At 43.8% G+C, this 19,179-nt stretch overlaps 1 protein-coding gene across 1 annotated transcript in view; it reads right to left on the bottom strand.

Annotated features, from left to right (window-relative positions):
* Positions 1 to 376: 376 nt before the first annotated feature.
* KTN1 (kinectin 1) overlaps positions 377 to 19,179 on the bottom strand; it is a 74,749-nt gene continuing 55,946 nt past the window's right edge. Inside the window, exons 33-43 of the mRNA XM_065402429.1 lie at positions 18,210 to 18,299; positions 16,428 to 16,508; positions 15,030 to 15,119; positions 14,846 to 14,938; positions 13,373 to 13,444; positions 12,726 to 12,809; positions 12,445 to 12,528; positions 9,424 to 9,507; positions 6,657 to 6,749; positions 1,875 to 1,994; positions 377 to 406 (exon numbers count right to left, since the gene is read on the bottom strand). Of these exons, the coding sequence (XP_065258501.1) occupies positions 377 to 406; positions 1,875 to 1,994; positions 6,657 to 6,749; positions 9,424 to 9,507; positions 12,445 to 12,528; positions 12,726 to 12,809; positions 13,373 to 13,444; positions 14,846 to 14,938; positions 15,030 to 15,119; positions 16,428 to 16,508; positions 18,210 to 18,299 (921 nt within the window). The remainder of the gene's footprint in view (positions 407 to 1,874; positions 1,995 to 6,656; positions 6,750 to 9,423; positions 9,508 to 12,444; positions 12,529 to 12,725; positions 12,810 to 13,372; positions 13,445 to 14,845; positions 14,939 to 15,029; positions 15,120 to 16,427; positions 16,509 to 18,209; positions 18,300 to 19,179) is intronic.

Genomic DNA, 19,179 nt, shown 5'->3' with positions numbered 1-19,179 from the left:
GAGGCTGAAGTCAGAGGCAGCTACTCCCAAAATGTATCTAAGTAAAACAGTGTACAACATCCGTATTAAAATGTTATATTTATTCCATTGTCATTTCCCCGCTGGATTTTTCTGAACAAGTTTTACTGAGCAAAATAAAAGATAAAAGATTATACATTTACTGTATCTCCAGGAATGTAGAGGTCTAATTATCCAAACAATTTTTATTATAAAACTAAATTCTGGAGGTGTCTACAGAGTTTTTCTTCTTTAAATCAGTAGTCTAACAAGAATTAGAAAAGACAAAACTCTGTTCAGTGTTTGACGAAGTAGAAAGGGTGAAAACATAAATAAGGCTTTAATTTGGCAAAATATAATACAATGCCTTCTGCTATCCTCAAATTAATGATTCCCCCATGACTTCATTCTGCAAGAGAAAGAAAAAAAAAATCCACTTAAGCCAAGGAGTTTACAAATAATTACTGCTCAAAGAAATTCATGTACAGCAAACATTAGTTGAGCGGGTCATCCCCAAAACTGGGCTAATGGTCACCTCGGTGGTGAAGTCTAGGACAGTATGGAGGCCAACGCCCAGTGGGTTGGGAGGATGATAGCAAAAAGTGATCATCATTCTATTGTTTATAATGCCTCGTTACCCAAGGTACAAAGCAGCTCTGAAGAAACTTGAGCTTCCTGTCCCCTCAGAAGACAGAAGCCATTGAGATAAAACCATGGACGCTAAGAGGAGGAAGAAGAAAATATCTGTTCTAAATACAAGGGTGGGACAGCTCAGACACTAACTTCACTGAACCTCCCCTGTGTTCACGACCTAAAAACTAATGGTTAATTCTTATAAACTGAACCTCAAACTCTGTTTAGTCTGCTATAGTAGCTCTTTCCATTCAGCCTGTGGCCTTCGCAGTCCTCCATCTCTCTAACTTTTAGCTGTCTCAAGTCTGATGGGTTCTGTGAGAAGGTTCCAACACCTCAGGCTTGTCCAACCTTCTGTCCGCTCTGGCCACCTGACAGGTCGTCAGCACTAGGTGGTCAGCTATGGAAGGCCCCTGGTTTTTAAAAGGTAGCTTTGTATGAAAGCATGCAAACCCAATAACACAAAAACAGGTGTCACTATGCCCCCAGCCTGAAACTTAAGCTATTTCATATCACAGTGACTATTCCATACTTCCACTGCACGCTCAGTAAAATCTCACTCGGTTATTTTGATACCCATTCCAAAGATACATCAGTATGTATGATCTTTTGCACTGCAGCAGGCACTATGGAAGCAAACAAGACTGCTGTGTGGAAGAGACAAACATCTGTCAATAGAGGCAGAGAGAAAAAGAGGTGTGATTGTCAAGTCACAACCATGCAGTGAGCCCTCAGGCCTAGAAAGAGGAGCAGAAAAGGCTGAGATCCGAGAAGGCTGAATGGAGGAGGGACCAAAAAAGGAGTAAGAACAGGTCTGGTACCCCTTAGAAGTTTTGACAGAGCCTCTCTAAAACATCAGACTTAACAGACACCAGTCTTGTTAAAATCCACCTGTCACGAAGTTAGAGAATGCTTGTCTGAGACAGATATTGCAGTGTAGACATACCCAGGTTAAGACACCCACAGCTGGCCCATGACAGCTGAATCAGGCTTGGGCTGTGGGGCTATCACACTGCAGTGTAGACAGCCGATTTGGGGCTGGAGTCCACGGTCTGGGACCCTCCTCCCTGGTGGGGTCCCACAGTTCGGGCTCTAGCCCCAGCCCAGACCACTACACTGCAATTTTATAGCCCCACAGCCCGAGCCCCACGAGCCTGATTCAGCTGACATGGGCCGGCTGTGGGTGTCTTACTGCAGTGTAGACATACCCCAGGTTACAGCTAAAGTATCCATTTCCTACCTACTAGCTGATAGTGTTCTTTTCCCTTTGAGAGCATTTGGCTTATTGACACAACCAGCTTCTTGACGTGTCCTACATCTTGGCTCAGAGTCACTGCCAGGTTTAGTCTTTTTTCAGTCAATTCCTGAAACGGGAGCGAAAAAAGGAATCATTAATAGCTCATTTACAATCGAATTACTGAGAGACCAGAACTAGATTCTCCATCCAAAAAGACGCCTTCTTACGCACCGGTATACACCATGCAACTGTGACAACAAACAGGGGTCTCCCCACACAGAGAACACTGGAGAAAGTGAAGGGTCCGTTGAGTCGGGACTTACACTTGCAGTGGGGTAGCCACAGTGTGTCAGTGTCGGACTGTTGGCAGCTTAGTACCAAATAACCAGCAGGTCTCACTGAATATCTGATCAGAGTACAGGACGCACCCCATGAGGCATGACTATTGGATAGCACGGTTAGCAAGGGGAACCAGAACGCAGCAATCTGACAATGATTATAGCAACTACCTTGTGTGAGGCAAGTCAGTCTGTACCCAACTGTGTCCAGAAGGACCCAGCTGGCGGCCCGGAGGAGTTATGTATACGTGTAATTCTAATCGACATGCTGCTAGTGATGGGTGGGAGGAGCAGAGGAAATGGTTATCTAGTTTACATTAGGTGATGGCCCCCTGCCCTTCCCCACAAGCTGGCGAACAAGGCACCAATGCATTTTATAAAGAGCTTGGTTTCCATATGGATCTTGCTATTAGCAGCATATAATGGTGGTCATGCCCTGGGGCACAAAGCTCCAGCTCCTATTCGCTGGAGACGGCGCACAGTTCTAGTCCCAAGAGCAGAAAGCTGGCCTAGTATCAGCAGCTCAGATTCGGCACTGAGGGAGGAGAGAGCACTCCGATTCTGGCTCTGAACGCCTGCTTAGCCATCTGCTGGCTGGCTGCTCACACTCCCTCTGCCTCCAGGGGTGGTTTCTTAGCCCAGCCCTGGGGAGAATCTATGGACTGACTCTCTATCCTGTTTGGTGCACTTCGCTGCACTCACCACATTTTAAAACAATTGGATCTAAAGTTAATAAGGTTCTCAAACCGACAGCTGAAAGAGAGGACTATAAAATCTAACAAGATCTAGAAAGAGGTCCCTCTCCTGATGCAATCAAAATAGCGTCAGCACTAGTTATTTATCCAAAATTCATATTTTGCATAAATAGATGACATGCCCTGGGTTTTTCAACTTCACTATCCATTTATTCTGGATTCCGGAAGTCAAACTTGCTCAGGCAAAACTAGAACCAAACATGATATAAACCCCTATTTAGACTGCAAATATTTATTACTTTCACCAGACGATTCCACATAAGCCCATCATACAAAAAAACTGAGATGTTACTATTTTCACTCAGCTCAGGAAACTCTGCAGCTGGAAGACACTGGGGGAGCTTTCATCTGCAAGTATCCACAAGTTTAAAAAAACCTGACCTCAGTGACTGCAATTATTCCAATACTCCGCTGGAATACAGAAAGGCACTTTGAGTGAAATTTTCAAAAGTGTCCAGCATTAGCTTAACTCTGCTCTCACCAGATCATTAGCAATTTTGCCATTGACTTCACTGGGAACAGTTACACCAATGCTTAGTACTTCTGAAAAACCCACCCTATTAGTTATGGGGAAATTACAATGACAAGTTCAGACAGAACCACTTTTAGAGCTGTTGAATATTAAGATATGGTTTCCAAGAGGTCCTCAGCCTATGTTATCAGAACTAGTTCAATCACCACTAGATAATCTACTGAAGGGTAAGATTTTTGTAATAATCAAGTCTTAAAATATACAGCTTTAGTAAATGGTTTGTCCAAAGCGGAAAGCGATCATGGAAAAAAAATATGTATCCCACTGGGCTAAGGTTCTGACTGGATGCATCAAAAATCAACGAAGGACACTAAAATCAAACCTCCCAGCTCTGTCCTGGTGTCCCAACTAATCTAAGACATGTAGGTTGGTAAGAACGTGAGAGAGCTACGTTTGCACAGTAAGAGATCTGCAAACATGTTTCTCTACTGTAAAAATAACTGGGAATCTACATTAAATAAAGTAGCCACTATAAATGATCAGACAATTAAAATCGATGTATGTTGAACCTCAGCACTCTCTCAAGTGTTTAACATGGATCAATAAGTACGATTGCAAGTTTGACTTGCAGTCTAGCAAATTAATGAGCCACAATTAACTGACAGCTGCATATGAGAGCACAACATATGGATACACAATAATGTACAACTGGGACTGCTCCTCTCTTATGGTAATAGGTAAATGCTGTTTTTTATTCGCTCTTACACCCCTTCCCCTCCAGTGGAGAGCTCTCCGCTCTCACTCTCTAATTCTGTCTGCTTCTCTTCCTTTCATATTCATTGTATAATTTCGTTTCACTAACAGGGACTGGCTAGAACTCTTGTATTATTCATACCTCTTGGGGCCAAATCCCAATTCCCCCTCTTAGACGTGGGCTCAACCCGACACAGCCACAGTTACAATTTCAGGGCTGCAATATGCTCGCTGCTGTGCCCTCCCTCCACTTGTAATTCTCCACCGCGAGGAAGAAAAGATTCTGACTGGTGCATCCACCATCATCCTCTCCTCCGCAGCTGGTGAAGAGGGAATCTGTGCCGACTACTCCCTCGCTGCAAGCTTCCCACAGCCTGCCGTCACCAGCTCCTCTGCACTCAGCTCTCCCGGGGCAGGTGGGGAAGCAATATTTGCCCCTTGTACACTCTCTAAAAAGCCCTCAGATAAAAAGATGTTGGAAAAGGAGCCAAAGAAAACTCCCATCCTATGTGTGCCTGCCGCTCTCATCTTCCTGTCCAGACAGACAGCAAGCCCAGTGCTTAATCTCAGTCACAGACTACACAGGGAACTTCAAGTATTTAGCGCTGCAGTAGGGTTTTACGTTAGGATTCAGAGATTAGAAATGGGTAAGCCTGCAACTGTGCTTTCAAAGGAGTGTACTCGCTAGGTAAGAAAGTGTCCAGATGTCTGTGCACTATTAGAACTCACACAGCTCCTCTCTGTGAATTCAGACCTGGCATGTCCCTAGTGCTCAGTGAGGCATCTTTGAAGCCATCTGAGTGAGCCAGGTGTTGTAACGCTAAAGCAATGAGTTTAAATGTGCAATGGTTCAAGTGTAGTTTCCTTTTTAGTTAAGCAGCCATAATTCAGAACTGACGGAGCAAAGAGGATCCTGCCTCAGTGCAGCTGGCCTCTGCGTGGAACGTGACTGAATCTCCTGACTTGTTTGCTTGACATCTCTGTATGTTTGCAAACTCTCTGTATCACAAGGGAACTTCCCAGTCCTGAAGCTTAAATAGCGTCATGGGACCAGATGTGTCTTTGGCTGCGGGCTCTGTAGCTTGTGATGCAACAGTCAAGCAGTGTCAATGACTGACTGCTTTCTACTCTGCCATTCATTACGTCTAATGACTGCAGAGCAAGGATTCTTCTATAGTGCTCTGTGGAGAACTCTGCTCCATTAGGGTTCTGAAGTCACTTTTACCTTCAGTAGCAAAATGGAATCAATTGAAATTGCTTGTCCCATCGACATCGGCAGCTCCGTCCCTTCAAATACACCGGCCCCTCGCTAGAACGCGGGATTTGGGATCCATGCGCAGTACTGCGTGAACGCGGGGACCACATTATAGCGGAGACCGCTTTAAATGAATTTCAATGAAAGTAATTAAATTTGGGATCCATGGCCGCGACCGCGTTCTATGCGGATTCGCGCTATATAGACGCGCATTCTAGTGAGGGTCCGGTGTATGACATTTCTTCCACCCTTTGACAGAACGTAGCTGCTGGGAAGTCAAAAGCTGAAGCAGATCTGCCCTGACATGGTTTAGCTCTTTAGCCCAATTTGCATGCACAAACATGGCATGTGTGGGCTCACGATAGACATCCAACGTGTTTAACCAAGTCAGGCCTTCACAGACATTCACAGCTTGATGTTGGTTGTCCAACTCTGTAGCCGCCAAAATATTTCAGCTGTAACCTTCCGATGACGAGAATCGCAAAATAGCCCCCCACTCCAGAAAGCTGCCACACTGCAGCGCAAAGGGATTCTCCGGATCACTGCTTACTGAAATGCAGACCAACGAGATACTGCTGCCACGCTGGACCAGGGTCATCATGCTCCCAGTGGCCCGGCATCAGCTAAAGCGGGACTAAGACACTTTCAGTGGGCTGATGCGCTCCTCCCTGTGGTTCGTATGGCTCTGACTGAAGGGGTTAAGCATGCGTGTGGCAATACTGAGGCAGGACAAGGTGCCAGTCTCCATGTGGAATTACATGCTTCAGAGTGCCCATCAAATGCTTCATGTTTGAAGCTTATTTAGTTACAGGAAGATCATTTTTAAGTGTCCCTTCATGAGGGAGAAGCGATGTTAAAACTCTTCCCACCTGCCTGCACCCAAAGGACCACGCCAATTTTATTTCCATTTTGAAAACCCTGGCTCGTGAGTCAACCGTCTGGCCCCACCCCCAAAGGTGAATTTGAAAGATAAGGGAGTCATGGTGCAAATACTGGCCGAGCCCAAGTGTAAACACCCTTGTGATCCTGAGCAGTGAGAGGATACAGCTCAAGGAGGAAGCACTTCTGACGTTTTTCTAGGCTAGGTAAATCTCCTGACCCGATTTCAGTGCCAGTGGAATATTGTACGTTCTGCAGTTACAGCTCATTTCTCAGAGTTAACGCTTTGCATAAGATCTGAATTGCCCCTGGAGACGGACTCAAAGAAAACACTCACCGGCTCTGAGCAACCATCACTGTTCTCGATAACGTTGGCATCCCCGGCAGCTTTTCCTATTTCTCTCTCAAGAGATGCTAGTGACTCTTGGGCCTGTAGGGAAAAACAGAGGCAGCAATTAAAGGATGGAAAGCAAACCACCTGTCTAACCGCTAATGTTAGACACACAGGAAATAAGTGTTCCGGAGGAAAATCTGTTTTATGTTATGTTCGCTCGGGAACCATGCCATTCATTGAGATTGACGGGTCTTCTTACAATCAGGTATTTTGCATGTCAGGCTGGCTACACGTGAAAGTTATGCTAGTGGGGAATTTTAATAGCCTTTTGTCAAGTTTAGGAAAAAGGTTCAACAGCAGATAGTTTAATGTGAAAGACTAACTTGAATAAGCATCTGAAACCCAATTAGTGTATCTGCCATTTATGTAGAATACAATAAAAATCCTCTAGGATGGAGTGACTTTATTGCTGTTACTGTGGGAATTAATCAACACAGTCAGCCCATACATTATGGTTACTGCACCATCACTTGCTTTGGTATTCTTGCACCTTAGAAAGTGTTAAATAAGGCCACTGATATCTTTTTAATGCATCCCTGCACCCAGAAAGCAGAGCTGCCGTAGTCTTTTGCCCTTCTCTCCAATTGCAATGTCCACCCTGCCAACAATGCTGGCTTGCAGACCTACCTCTACTAAAGATGTCTTCATCTGTCCAAACTAAAAGCCTGGTGTGTCTGATATCTCCTCAAGGATATCTAGCAGTCAGCTGAAGCTCAACAGAGCTTTCAATCTTCCCCACCAAGGCCTCCCTGCTTCTTCCTCTCAATCACTGGAACACCACCACCATCCTGCCTGTCACTCAGACTCACAACCTGGGTGTCATCGTCAACTCAGACCTTTAAGTTCTCCTATCCAGGCAAGGTTTAAATCTTGCCAATTTTTTCTGCATAACGTTTTTAAGATACGGCCTTTCCTATCCATCCACTTAGCGAAAACTCCTGTCCAGGCTCTCATCTCGATTACTGCAACATGCTTCTCTGCAACCTTGACAAACGCAATCCATTCTGAATGCTCCTGCAAAGATCAATTTCCTCGCCTGTCATTTTGACCCCTCTCTTTGCACCCCTCCACTGGTTCTACCTTCTCTATCACAGCAAATCTAAGCTACTGGTCTTCGTTTTCAAGGCCTATCATTCACTATCAAGATGTTGACCCCAGCCTCCATCACCCACTTGTTCAATTTTCAAACAAGCACCTTGGTGCTTTTGTCCACGCTGCTGCTCCTCACTCTTGGGAGAAGCTCCCCATAAACAACTGCAAAGCTACCTCTTCAGGGTCTTTCAAAACCCTCCTTAGAACACGCTTTTTCCATGATGCCTACAAAACAACCTAACAGTTCGGCTCTGGTGCAATGAGACCACTGCCGTCCATGCTCACCTACACGGTCTCATCGATGCCTTGAACTCCCCTGTCTGTCTGTACCCATCTATTGTCTCTTGTCTGAAATTGTAAGCGCTTTGGGGCAGGGACCATCTCTTTGTTCTGTTTGTATAGCACTCAGCACAGAGGGGTCCTGGTGCAAGGCTGGAGCTACCATAATCCAAACCATCATCTACAACCCTCAGAGTAGCTAGAGAGAGCACACACAACTTTAAATGTTACTGAGAAGAGCTGTTCTTTACATCAGGATCTCAGTGGAACACACTGACGTGTCATATGAAACTCTTCCCAAGATTAAAAGAATGGTCTTACAACTGGAAACACTCCTTCAGCAAAACAACAGGAAGAGCAAGAGTGTTATATCCATGTGGACTTGAGAAATAAGGGCTAGAACCTGCCCTATTCTAGTGCACTCTGCTTTCGCACTTCTCCCACAGCACTGAAGGGCATTAAAGCTGCCCTAAATGAGAAGCTAAGGGTTCCCTCAGCATGGGAGAGTGACACAAGCGGCCTCATGCAACCCCATCTCATCCTCCAAGCAGAACAGGAGCGACAGTGGGGCGGTTGGAGCGCACTGCGCTCCAGTAATCCCAGGCCTTTGCAACAACCTCTGTGGAGAAGTTACACACCAACACAATCTAAAGCAAACAGCCAGCCAGCCCCAGGACTGAGTGTGACGGAAAGGTGGCATCAAGTGCACTAAGTGAAACTTCCTCAAATCCAAGTATTGATCCCCTCCATGTGAGATCAATTTATATATTGATTAGCAACATCAGCGTTTCTCACCCATCTTAGGTTATCCCCACTGCAAAACACGTGCAACAATTGCTGGTAAAGAATCACTGATCTCAGGCAGAAATTTTTCTTTTCTAGACCTTGTAACATTATAGGGTCTATTCCAGCAATACACTTGGTATATGCATGCCTGTTTAACTCATTACTGCTAATGGTTACGGTTAAGGGCATATCTATTACATTTGCATCAGCATGAACGCTAATGAACAGAACACAGTTTTAAGCAGAACAATCACTGGCTATACAGCTTTTCAGTAGTTTCCTTCTGTCCCTGTTCTATTCTTAAGTAAGCAGATATGTCTCTTAGTCAGATAGTGTGTCCGCTCTCCAAGGCCATATACAGTACCACTGTCTGGAAATCAGAATTTGGGCCCTAGAATTTACAATCCCACTCCACAAACTTTCAGTTCAAAATTTTATAGTCAGCCTGTATTTTAGCACCACGGAACTACAGATGTTATTAGTGCCTGGTTCAAAACAAAAAATCAAGCTTTTATAATACCTTAATCTGCATCTATTAAATAGCCCCCCTTACCTTAGGCAAGTCGCCAGCTACTTTCTGCCTTTCACTTTGATCAATTTTAAGTTTTGCTAGCGTATCATTTAACTGTGTTTTCAGCTGTAAAATAGAAAGAAAGAGTAAGGCTCTTTTTTAATTAGTATCCTTCTTGGATTAATACAGTGCATCGTTGATTGCAGAAGGAAAAAAAATGACTAACAATTACTACACTCAGGGGATTAGTCAACATGTGCTACAACATTTACAAGGAGAGCCAAGGAAGAGATTCAAATCTGTACAGTTAAATGAAAGGAACAAAAGCTACAGAGAGAGTAGGGGTTATAGTCAGTGTGACAACCGCATATGGTTTCAACTTCAAGCTACACTGCCAGTAAGAAAAGTTGATACCAAAAAAGGTTGATGTTTGACTTAATTCACAGCAAACGTCCAGCATTTAAGGATACTGCCACAATATATTAGTAGCTCCGATCAAACTGTCCCCTCTACTAAAATTTGCTGTGCGATATACTGCAGATTGTCTTTGTCATCGTAGCATAGCTCCTACTCTTTACAAGGATGTTCGCTCCACCAGCATACTAATGTCGTGTCTAATGGTTTATCGCCATCTATAAGAGATTAAAATGTTCATGGTGTTTAGACTTTACTATTTAGAACACTAAGCTGTTTCAGTCAAGGAGAATGATTTCTTTGTGTTGGTTGCACCAAAATACAGCCTCTGAAGAATGATTGTAATTTTAAGTATATCCTTTTATTATTTGTATTGCTCTTTGACATGCATGTCAACGCCTCCAGGACTGCGGCTGCAACACTTAATGCACGATTCTCAAAGGGGCACGTTCACTAGAAGCCTTGAAGGGCTGCTTTGGTGGATTCCTGGTCATGCAGCACATTGTGCTACTGCTCACTCTTCTTGGGAACTAGCAGGGGATTAAAACGAACAATAAGGGTGCTCCAAATGCAGAATTCTTGTGAATTTTACTGTCTCGTCCTCAAACTCTTGCCTGGTGCAAACCCATCCAAACGGGAGACTATTCCTGTATGTTCTGTATGCGAGAAGTACAGTCGGTTTGCTACCTCATCACACAAGAACAAGCAGCAGGGAAGGTGACGGGATGATAACGCCCCTACAGACTTCACCAAGCCAGCCCCTTTGGTCTGTAGTTGTTCAGCTCAGGGCCGGCTCCAGGCACCAGCGAAGGAAGCAGGTGCTTGGGGCGCCACGTCCGGGTCTTCCGCGGCAATTCGGCAGCGGGTCCCTCAGTGCCTCTCAGAGTGAAGGACCCACCGCCGAAGAATGAAGCGGCACGGTAGAGCTGCCGCCGAATTGCTGCCAATCGCGGCTTTATCTTTTTTTTTCCCACTTCACCGCTTGGGGCAGCAAAAAAGCTGGAGCCGACCCTGGTTCAGCTACCTTGCTAAGAAGCTGGGATTTTTAACAGTCACAGCTGTAGACTGAGGGGTGAACTTTGCCGGTGATTTTCAAACGGTCAGGCGGGCAGAGCTGTGACTGCGAATCCCTGAGTGTGTGTGTCAGCCCTGTTAAAGACGTGCATTTTTTTAAGCAAAGGCAATGTTCATTTTTTAAGGTCTGTTTCCTTCGGACATTAGGCAGTTTGCACAGCAATAAAGTAAATTTTTGCTCTCCAGGGGCTGCAGTTGTCAAAGTGGTTCTTACAAGCCAGGATTGGAAGTTAAGCCCACAGAGAGGGCACTGCACCTGTAACACCAGGTAATCAGAAACCTCCCAGAGTATTCAGAGTGGTGACACCAGCACGGGGAGGTAACAGCTGAGAGCTGGAAGAACGTCTACATGCTAGCGACAATCCCACTTCACTTCTAGAACTACTGATCTCAAGTAGGTTTGGGTTTTTTAAACTTGAGAAGACTTAACCCAGACCAGCTTTGCATCTGTTAGGGCTGGTCAGCATGATACACCTCTACCCCGATATAACACGACCCGATAGAACACAAATTCAGATAGAACGCGGTAAAGTAGCGCTCGGGGGGGGGGGGGGCAGGGCTCCGCGCTCCAGCGGATCAAAGCAAGTTCGATATAACGTGGTTTCACCTATAACACGGCAAGATTTTTTGGCTCCTGAGGACAACGTTATATCGGGGTAGAGGTGTACTGCAATCCAGCTTGGGGAAATTAATGCTGGGTTTACCATCCTAGCAAAAATTCAAAACAGGCATGGAGACTAGGAGTGGGGAGAAAACTCTGTGATTCTGGCTTGGAAGGCACAAAGCAAGCTCTGGTCACACACAGGCACATTAAGGCATCGTCCATTCTCAGAGGTCAAACGCCAGCCTCCCTGTGAAATGACGGGGAGTTAGAAAGGTATCTGAGTTGGATTAACCTTCACACTGGAAAATATGTATATGGAGCAGCAGGCCAGACCTGGGTTCATCCAGCTCCACTTTGAAAAGCCTACCGGGGCAGCATTAGTTATCAGGCAGTCTCCAGAATCAAAATGCAGCCTGGTGCACATTTGTATGCCAATACCCAGAACAACCACTTAGCTATTTCAGAGCAGCGATAAGTGATTGAGCAATGGGAACAAAACCAGAGAAGTTTGGGCTGATTCGTATATGCAGAGTTCTTTCCTCGGTGCTTTTACAACTCAAATTATGATGGGTGCTCCGCACTCTTCTCCTTCGTGTTTATGTGGAGTGTTTGTGTTCTAGATATCTTTGGAAGAAAGCCCAAGGTGGATTTTCTATGTTAGGTTGATTGGCGCACACACATTTTTGGTAATTCAAACGTGTCCTACATGCAGCTACACTTGTTTGTCTACATTACATGAAACACTGATCCTAAAAAAGCTCATTGGAGTATGAAAATATCTTAAGGCTTTTCTAAAGAACCAGTCATGCTATAGTTAGGAACAGAGAAAGACAAATTGTAAAAGTCATACTACAAAAATGACACTGCAATGGACAAAAACACCAAGCTGAAGAGGTTAGCAGACAGACAGGATTTGTGATGGTTTCTCCATATAAGCATAATGTGGGCCCACTGGAGAACACGTTTCTTACCAAATTTAACTCTTCATTCTGTCTTACTGCTTCAGAATATGAATCATCAAGTTTTTTCTGCAATTCAGTCAACAGATCTTTGAGCTGAAATGAAGTTTAGAGTTTTTAGGATTTGTCTCCTTAGGATGCCTGTTTGTCTTCTGCTCTGTTATTAGTGTGTCCGTCTACCCAAAAGTCACAAGCACCAACTCAACTCTGTTAGTTAAAGGTTCTATCATTATGCCAACTGACTTATTACCATAGAAAAGCAAAAGGAATGTTGTTTTGTCAGTTACGTTTACCTCTCGGACTTCTGAAACATAAGTGGATCGCTCTATTTCTGCCTTTTCTAGTTCACTTTCCAAATGTTCTCTCGCTCTTTTAAGCTAGAAAAAAAAAAAAAAAAAAAAACACAGAGTTAACATAATAGTTTCCGATGGCTTCCTTTCATTGTTATTTTTTTCTTAAAACATTACTGTTGAATATAAAATAATTATTTATCTTCTCAAACCTTGCAGCTGGCACAGGTTGGCCATTTAAATTCAGTTTTGCCTAAGATTTATTTGAACTTTGAACAAAAAAAACTTCTAAAAAGTGTTTGCCTGAAGTTCGGCTCTCAAGACTAGAGTTAGGAGCCTCCATAAGAGACCTCATTTCTGCAAGTGGGGAGCACCCAGTAGCTCCCACTAACTTGAACACTTATGGAAATCAGCCCATTTATGGAGGCACCTAACTCTAGTCTTAGGAGCCAAACTTCAGGCACCCACTTTTTCAAAATCTTTGCCAAAAGGTTTTAGAGCTGAATCTGCAATGCAGCTTAAAATCGACAGTACAAAACTGTTCTACTTGCGTTAAATAGTTCCCAAAAAGGTTTCAAATTTAAGAAGTGACTTAAGTTTTAGATATTATCGAACGGAAAGCTTCAAAGGGATAAAATATTTAAACATACAGTTTCAGCTTCTTTGATTTCTTCCTTTAATCTCTCAATTTCATGCTCCAATGAACCGACTGAAGAGCGCATCTGCAGTTTTCAATACAGATGAATACACAATTTAAGGTTATCAGAGATCTATCAGAGCTCTATCAGAGCCACAGCAATTCATCTAAAAACAGAATCTTGGTACAGTAAACATTTTGTAAAACAGTCCAAGTCTTGGGTATATTAAGGGGCCTCCCCTCCCACTCTCTCACATACCACTTCCCCTCTGCATCACAATACAAGGAATCCTCTGCCTGAGATATTTAGATCCCAAACAAAAGACTCATTAGACAAGTACTAAACCAGCCCTCTATTATTCATACTAAGGCAAATGTCCTTCATGTTTGCTTGATAGGGAAGATGGTGTCCATTCATAAACTATAAATAGGTAAACCCAGCAGATTTAGCCATATATAAAATCTGTATTATGACAGCAGATGGTAGTGCATCTATAGTTAAAGACACGTCAGCCTGTTACAAATCTCTCAAACAAGAGGTTTATAATTCAGCTCTACACATTTGCTCCAGGTTGATACCCTGGGTTTCAAATTCTCAGCCTAGAAGTAGTTTAGAAAGAATTTTTTTTTTTTTGAAAAATTGGTTTGACCTATTTTAATTCTGGGGTAGGGAAGGAAGCGTGTAAGAGTTACAAGCCTCTTTTCTGCTGCTCGTGCTATAAATGGATCCTTTTCTAAAGGAAGGAAGCTTGCAGCTGATTTTTCAGTCATGTTTTCACAGTTTCAGAGAAATGGTTATGAATTGACTGTAGCTAAACCTTGACACAACCACCCGGCTCTGTATACACCGATAGATCATTGTCTTCATAATCTGAATTGCCAGTGAGAAAATAGAAGACTGAAAGTAGTATGGACAGTGATTTACTGGGGCAGAAGAATTCAGACTCTAGGGCATGTCAGTTGGACACTTGGAATGTGTTAGATACAGCATTCTCAACTTCCTGTCCTATCTGCTATGCCATGTTTCTGTGCACTATTAAACAGCAGCCACCCCAGAAACAGCTGCATCACAGCAGCAGTGAAAAAAAGTTCACTACAGTTGTACATGTACTTTGTAAAATAATTTGAGTTCCTTTGGGATAAAAGGCAACAATATTTTCTTTGTTTGTTCTTACTACTGTAAGGAACTGCCCCATAAATCTAAGGCACTTTGTAATGCCTTAAGTGTGTAGAGGTCTCTCTCCAAAGCAGGGATGATCTTACACACAGTATCACAATGCGTCAAGGCAAGCCCTTGATGTTACCCAGTATCTCTCACTGTATTTTATTACACTGATTACAGACTGACTTAATGTTACATATAAACAGTGGTTAGGAAGTCACCTAACAAATGAGGTTTGCAAAATATTCTAGTGTTAGTCTGAACCACACACAAAATATCCAAAAGAAATGAAAAAAGGCTCAGGAGACAGATCTTTATAAATACCTGTTTAAGTTCGTTCTGGGACTCTTCAATTTTTATTTTCCATTTGCTCTCCTCCTCTTCCACACTCCTCTGTAGTCTTTGTAAAATCCCCTCCTAACACAGAATTTTAGTTAATTTCATAGGAAGTTAATAGGAAGACTGGCAGTTTGCAGTGTCATTGGGTGAAAGTGACATGGTTCCCTACCGTCTCTGCAAGGACTGCCTTGTACTTCTCACACTCCAGCTGTAACATTATATGCACTTCCTCAGCCTCCTTCAGCTTCTGCTCCATAGCCTATGGGGTGGGGGGGGGTGGGGGAAAGAGGGGAGGAAGAGGGAGGGGGAAGAGAAATCCCACAGATTTTACATCAATTGACACATTTATGTTCTATAATTAATCATCTTAATGTAACTATCAAGCCCTAGGTTATACACAGTTACAGGACTTCATTCTGCAACAGCATGGAAAGGGAAATCTTCAAATGACATCAGGTACAACATTCAACTAAGGTTCTTCCTATATGTCTTTAACCTTCGTAATTATAAATGAGTGTGGTGCTATTGAAAACAAGAGGTAAGCCTCACGTGCTCTAACAGTACAGATCTAAGACCACGGAGTCTGGGAATGCTGTGCCGGGCATATAAACGAATGCTGGTTTTAGCAGCATGCAACTGCACGCTGCATAAAGTGTTCCAGTACACTGGGTTATAATGAAGTGTTTTGTAGATGTCTGACTTAAGTTAATCAAGAGCTATAAACGTGAGCAGTTTTCTCTAAAAACAGAGGATGAGTAACAGCTGGTGCTGTGTTTCAGCACATCACCGACAGCGAGACTCAATGTTTATTAATGTCACGACAATGCAGCAGCAGTGGAGGGGGAGGGGAAGTTTAACTGGAAGCCACTAAAGAATGGTTAACCTGCTGTTCAGTCAATGTGACCCTCTGAGGCTTGCTGTCCGCACAGATTCCACGTGTCCCGTGTGTGAAATCAGATTCTTTTGGCCAGCAGTGTCCATTGGAGCCGCACCTACACCTAGATCGCCTCTCACACCCCCAGCCCCACGCCAGGGCATAAAGGACCCAACTGTCACTCGACTCCTTCACCAATACGGGGTCCAGAAGATTGCACTAATTAACAGTAGTCCAGAAAAGCAGGCAGACACTGCTGGGATTCAGTCTCCTTGCCACAGGGGGCAAGAAGGAAATGAGGGACAGTCAGGCCCACTCCACCCATCACACATTCAGGTGAGTGGGGTACGAGGAGACCTAGGGTGCAGGTGCGGCCCGAACAGACACCGATGACCAAAAGAATCTCGCACGCAGGTGGCGCGTATGCTCCAATAATGGAATCCACATGGACAAGTTCTCAAAAGAACCACCAGTTCTTTTTACATCACTACGTAGTGTTGCTCTCACAATTTCGCAAGATTTTGTTTGCCTGTTTACAAATTGCTCAGATCCCTTCATTATAGATGGTTTGTTAATATCATTACGGATGTCAATTTTTACGCAGCCTGTTATCTGATTAGAACCTCATAAGCAATTCACAAGTTTAAACAGATCTGTGCTACACACAGGGTACCTTACGCTATTTGTACTGACCTTAACCTCCTCTGAACCTGAGGCCTCTCGTAAATATTCTCTTGCCGTCTTTTCAAACCCATGTATCCATTCACTGTGACTCTGTTGGGAAAAATGCATGTAATTAAAACGATCCACAATTTAAAATCTGAATAGGGAGCTTATTTTAGAAACACTTGTTTCCTACCTGAAATTATGGTGTGGATTTTCAACTCTCAGTGAGTGGGAATCTAATGCATAGCTCCTATCTGCAGGAGCTGCATAGTCAGTTTTGTGCACAAACAAACCTGACAATTAGAGTCCCAGAGGGAGTGACACATTTCAAAATGGTAGTTTCCAAAGGAGTAGAGACTAAAAACTTGTGTATTTATGTCATCTGTAGATGTTAGGATGTTCAAACAGGTATTTCTGAGGACCTGGAGAACATCATTTCTCAAGATCCCTGTACATGAAACTACGAGGAGTCCGGTGGCATCTTAAAGACTAACAGATTTATTTGGGCATAAGCTTTAGTGGGTAAAACCCACTTCTTCAGATGCATGGAGTGAAAATTACAGATACAAGCAAAAATATACTGGCACATGAAGAGAAGGGAGTTACCTTACAAGTGGAGAACCAGTGATGACGAGGCCAATTCAATCAGGATGGATGTGATCCACTCAATAATTGATGAGGTGGTGTCCAATTATTGAATTACTGATTGAATTGGCCTTGTTTTTACCCACGAAAGCTTATGCTCAAATAAATCTGTTGGTCTTTAAGGTGCCACCAGACTCCTCGTTGTTTTTGTGGATACAGACTAACATGGCTACCCCCGATACTTGTACATGAAACTGGCTATTGCCACACGGACGCAAAGACCTCACCAGGAAGGTGGCTATGTAAGAGCATAGGCGCCAACTCCGTTGGTGCTCCGGGGCTGGAGCACCCATGGGAGAAAAATGGTGGGTGCTGTCATCCATCAGAAGCCTCCCCAATCAGCACCTCTCCCCGCCGGTGGCCCCACCGATCAGCACCTCACCCTACCAGCGCCTCCCGCCCGCCGCGATCAGTTGTTCAGGGCCATGTGCACTCCGGGGAGGGTGCAGAACATGGTGGGAAGAGGCGGGGCAGAGCGGGGACAGGAAGAGGCAGGGTGGGGCTTTGGGGGAAGGGTGGAGTGTGGGTGGGGCCTAGGGCAGAGCGGGGGTCAAGCAATCCCCGGCACAATAGAAAGTCAGCACCTCTCTGTGTTAAGTGTTTATTTTAAATACTCCAAAGATTTTAAAACAAAATAGAGCCCCAAGCTTTGTAGCCTCAATTCCTCTCCCTCTCAACGCACTGAGGTTAACTCTCAGAATCAAGCACCCTTTTTCGTACCTTTGAAGACATTCTGGACTCAAACCAGTTTCTTCACTGGTTATAAAACTACTTTAGAAACAGCCTAAAAAAGGTCTGTTAATGGGAGTTGAGGGGAATGCTCAGCCCATGTGGGAAGTCAGGCCAGTAATGATTTATATTGTAGCAGAGCCTAAAAAGGCTCCAGTCAGATATTGAGGCCCACTGTGCCAGGCAGTAGACAAGTACCTGCCTTAAAAAGTTTGCAATCTTGGCAAATGTCAAGACAGAACAGGTGGCTGACACAGATCCTGGGGAGGCAGCATGAGGCAACAGTAATATGATCTTTTTTTTTTTGCAGACTAGCTGTGTGCACCACGTGTCCAGCTGTTACCAGCTGGCAGGGTACGTAAAGAGTAGGACAGGTTAGATGCAATGGAATACACATACAGACATTATAACCCAGTGTACTGGAGCTTATCTTACCAAGTTGGAAGGAAGAGACACCTTGGGGAACAGTTTCTGCAGCAATTCTCTAGTTTTCATCTCCGCAGTCTCCAAGTATTGCTGCCTTTCCTGCATTGAGAGAGAGAGAGGGTCTCATGAAGCAAGTAATAAATTTCATAGACGTGGCAATATCCTTTTCTAGGCCTCAAATCGCGCATCTAAGCCAGGGCTTAGTTTTAGACTAACACAGGCTCCATTATTTCAAATATGGCCAACATTTTTCTGAAACTGAATTGCTTCAGAACTTGGCCTTCACATTGTTTCTGATTTTGGGTTGTTGTTTGCATTCTGCACCAATCTAAAGCATTCCTATGGAATTTTATAGGAGCGCACAGTCACCCTGTCAGAACATGGACTACACTGTGCAGAGAAAACGCATCCTCAGATTATGTACGGTTTCAGAGTAGCAGCCGTGTTAGTCTGTATCCGCAAAAAGAACTGGAGTACTTGTGGCACCTTAGAGACTAACAAATTTATTTGAGCATAAGCTTCCATGGTGGGCTGTAGCCAACGAAAGCTTATGCTCAGATTATGTAGACACTTCAAATCAGTAATAAAAATTAAGTGATATTTTAATAGTAACAAATTAGGAATTGGACTGTAGAAAGAATCCACATTGGTTCTCATCAACTTTATTATTATTTTTTTTAAATCACCCCAACAAAACCCCCTAATTTATAATTAAAGGCAAAGAGGAAACTGTGTTAATGCACATTTGAACCAGGCCAAGAAAGCAATGCTATCTTTTCTAGATTTTATTTTACTATACTTAACGGGTAGCTCCTCCCTCCCGCCATCTCTCTCAGAGCCCTGGATGAAATGGAAAAATTATTATTAGAGCTGGGTGAGATTCTATGCGTTTCCTTTGCCTTTTCTGTGTGTGTTTTACAATTTGTGGCAATATGAGCCCAATGACAAAACACAGTATTATTTTAGGGCACCTTAATAT

Source organism: Emys orbicularis, chromosome 4 (genome assembly GCF_028017835.1).
Source record: "Emys orbicularis isolate rEmyOrb1 chromosome 4, rEmyOrb1.hap1, whole genome shotgun sequence".
Classification (NCBI taxonomy): Eukaryota; Metazoa; Chordata; order Testudines; family Emydidae; genus Emys; species Emys orbicularis.
Note: the sequence above shows the minus strand (reverse complement) of the source record. Positions and strands in the feature narration are given on the sequence as shown.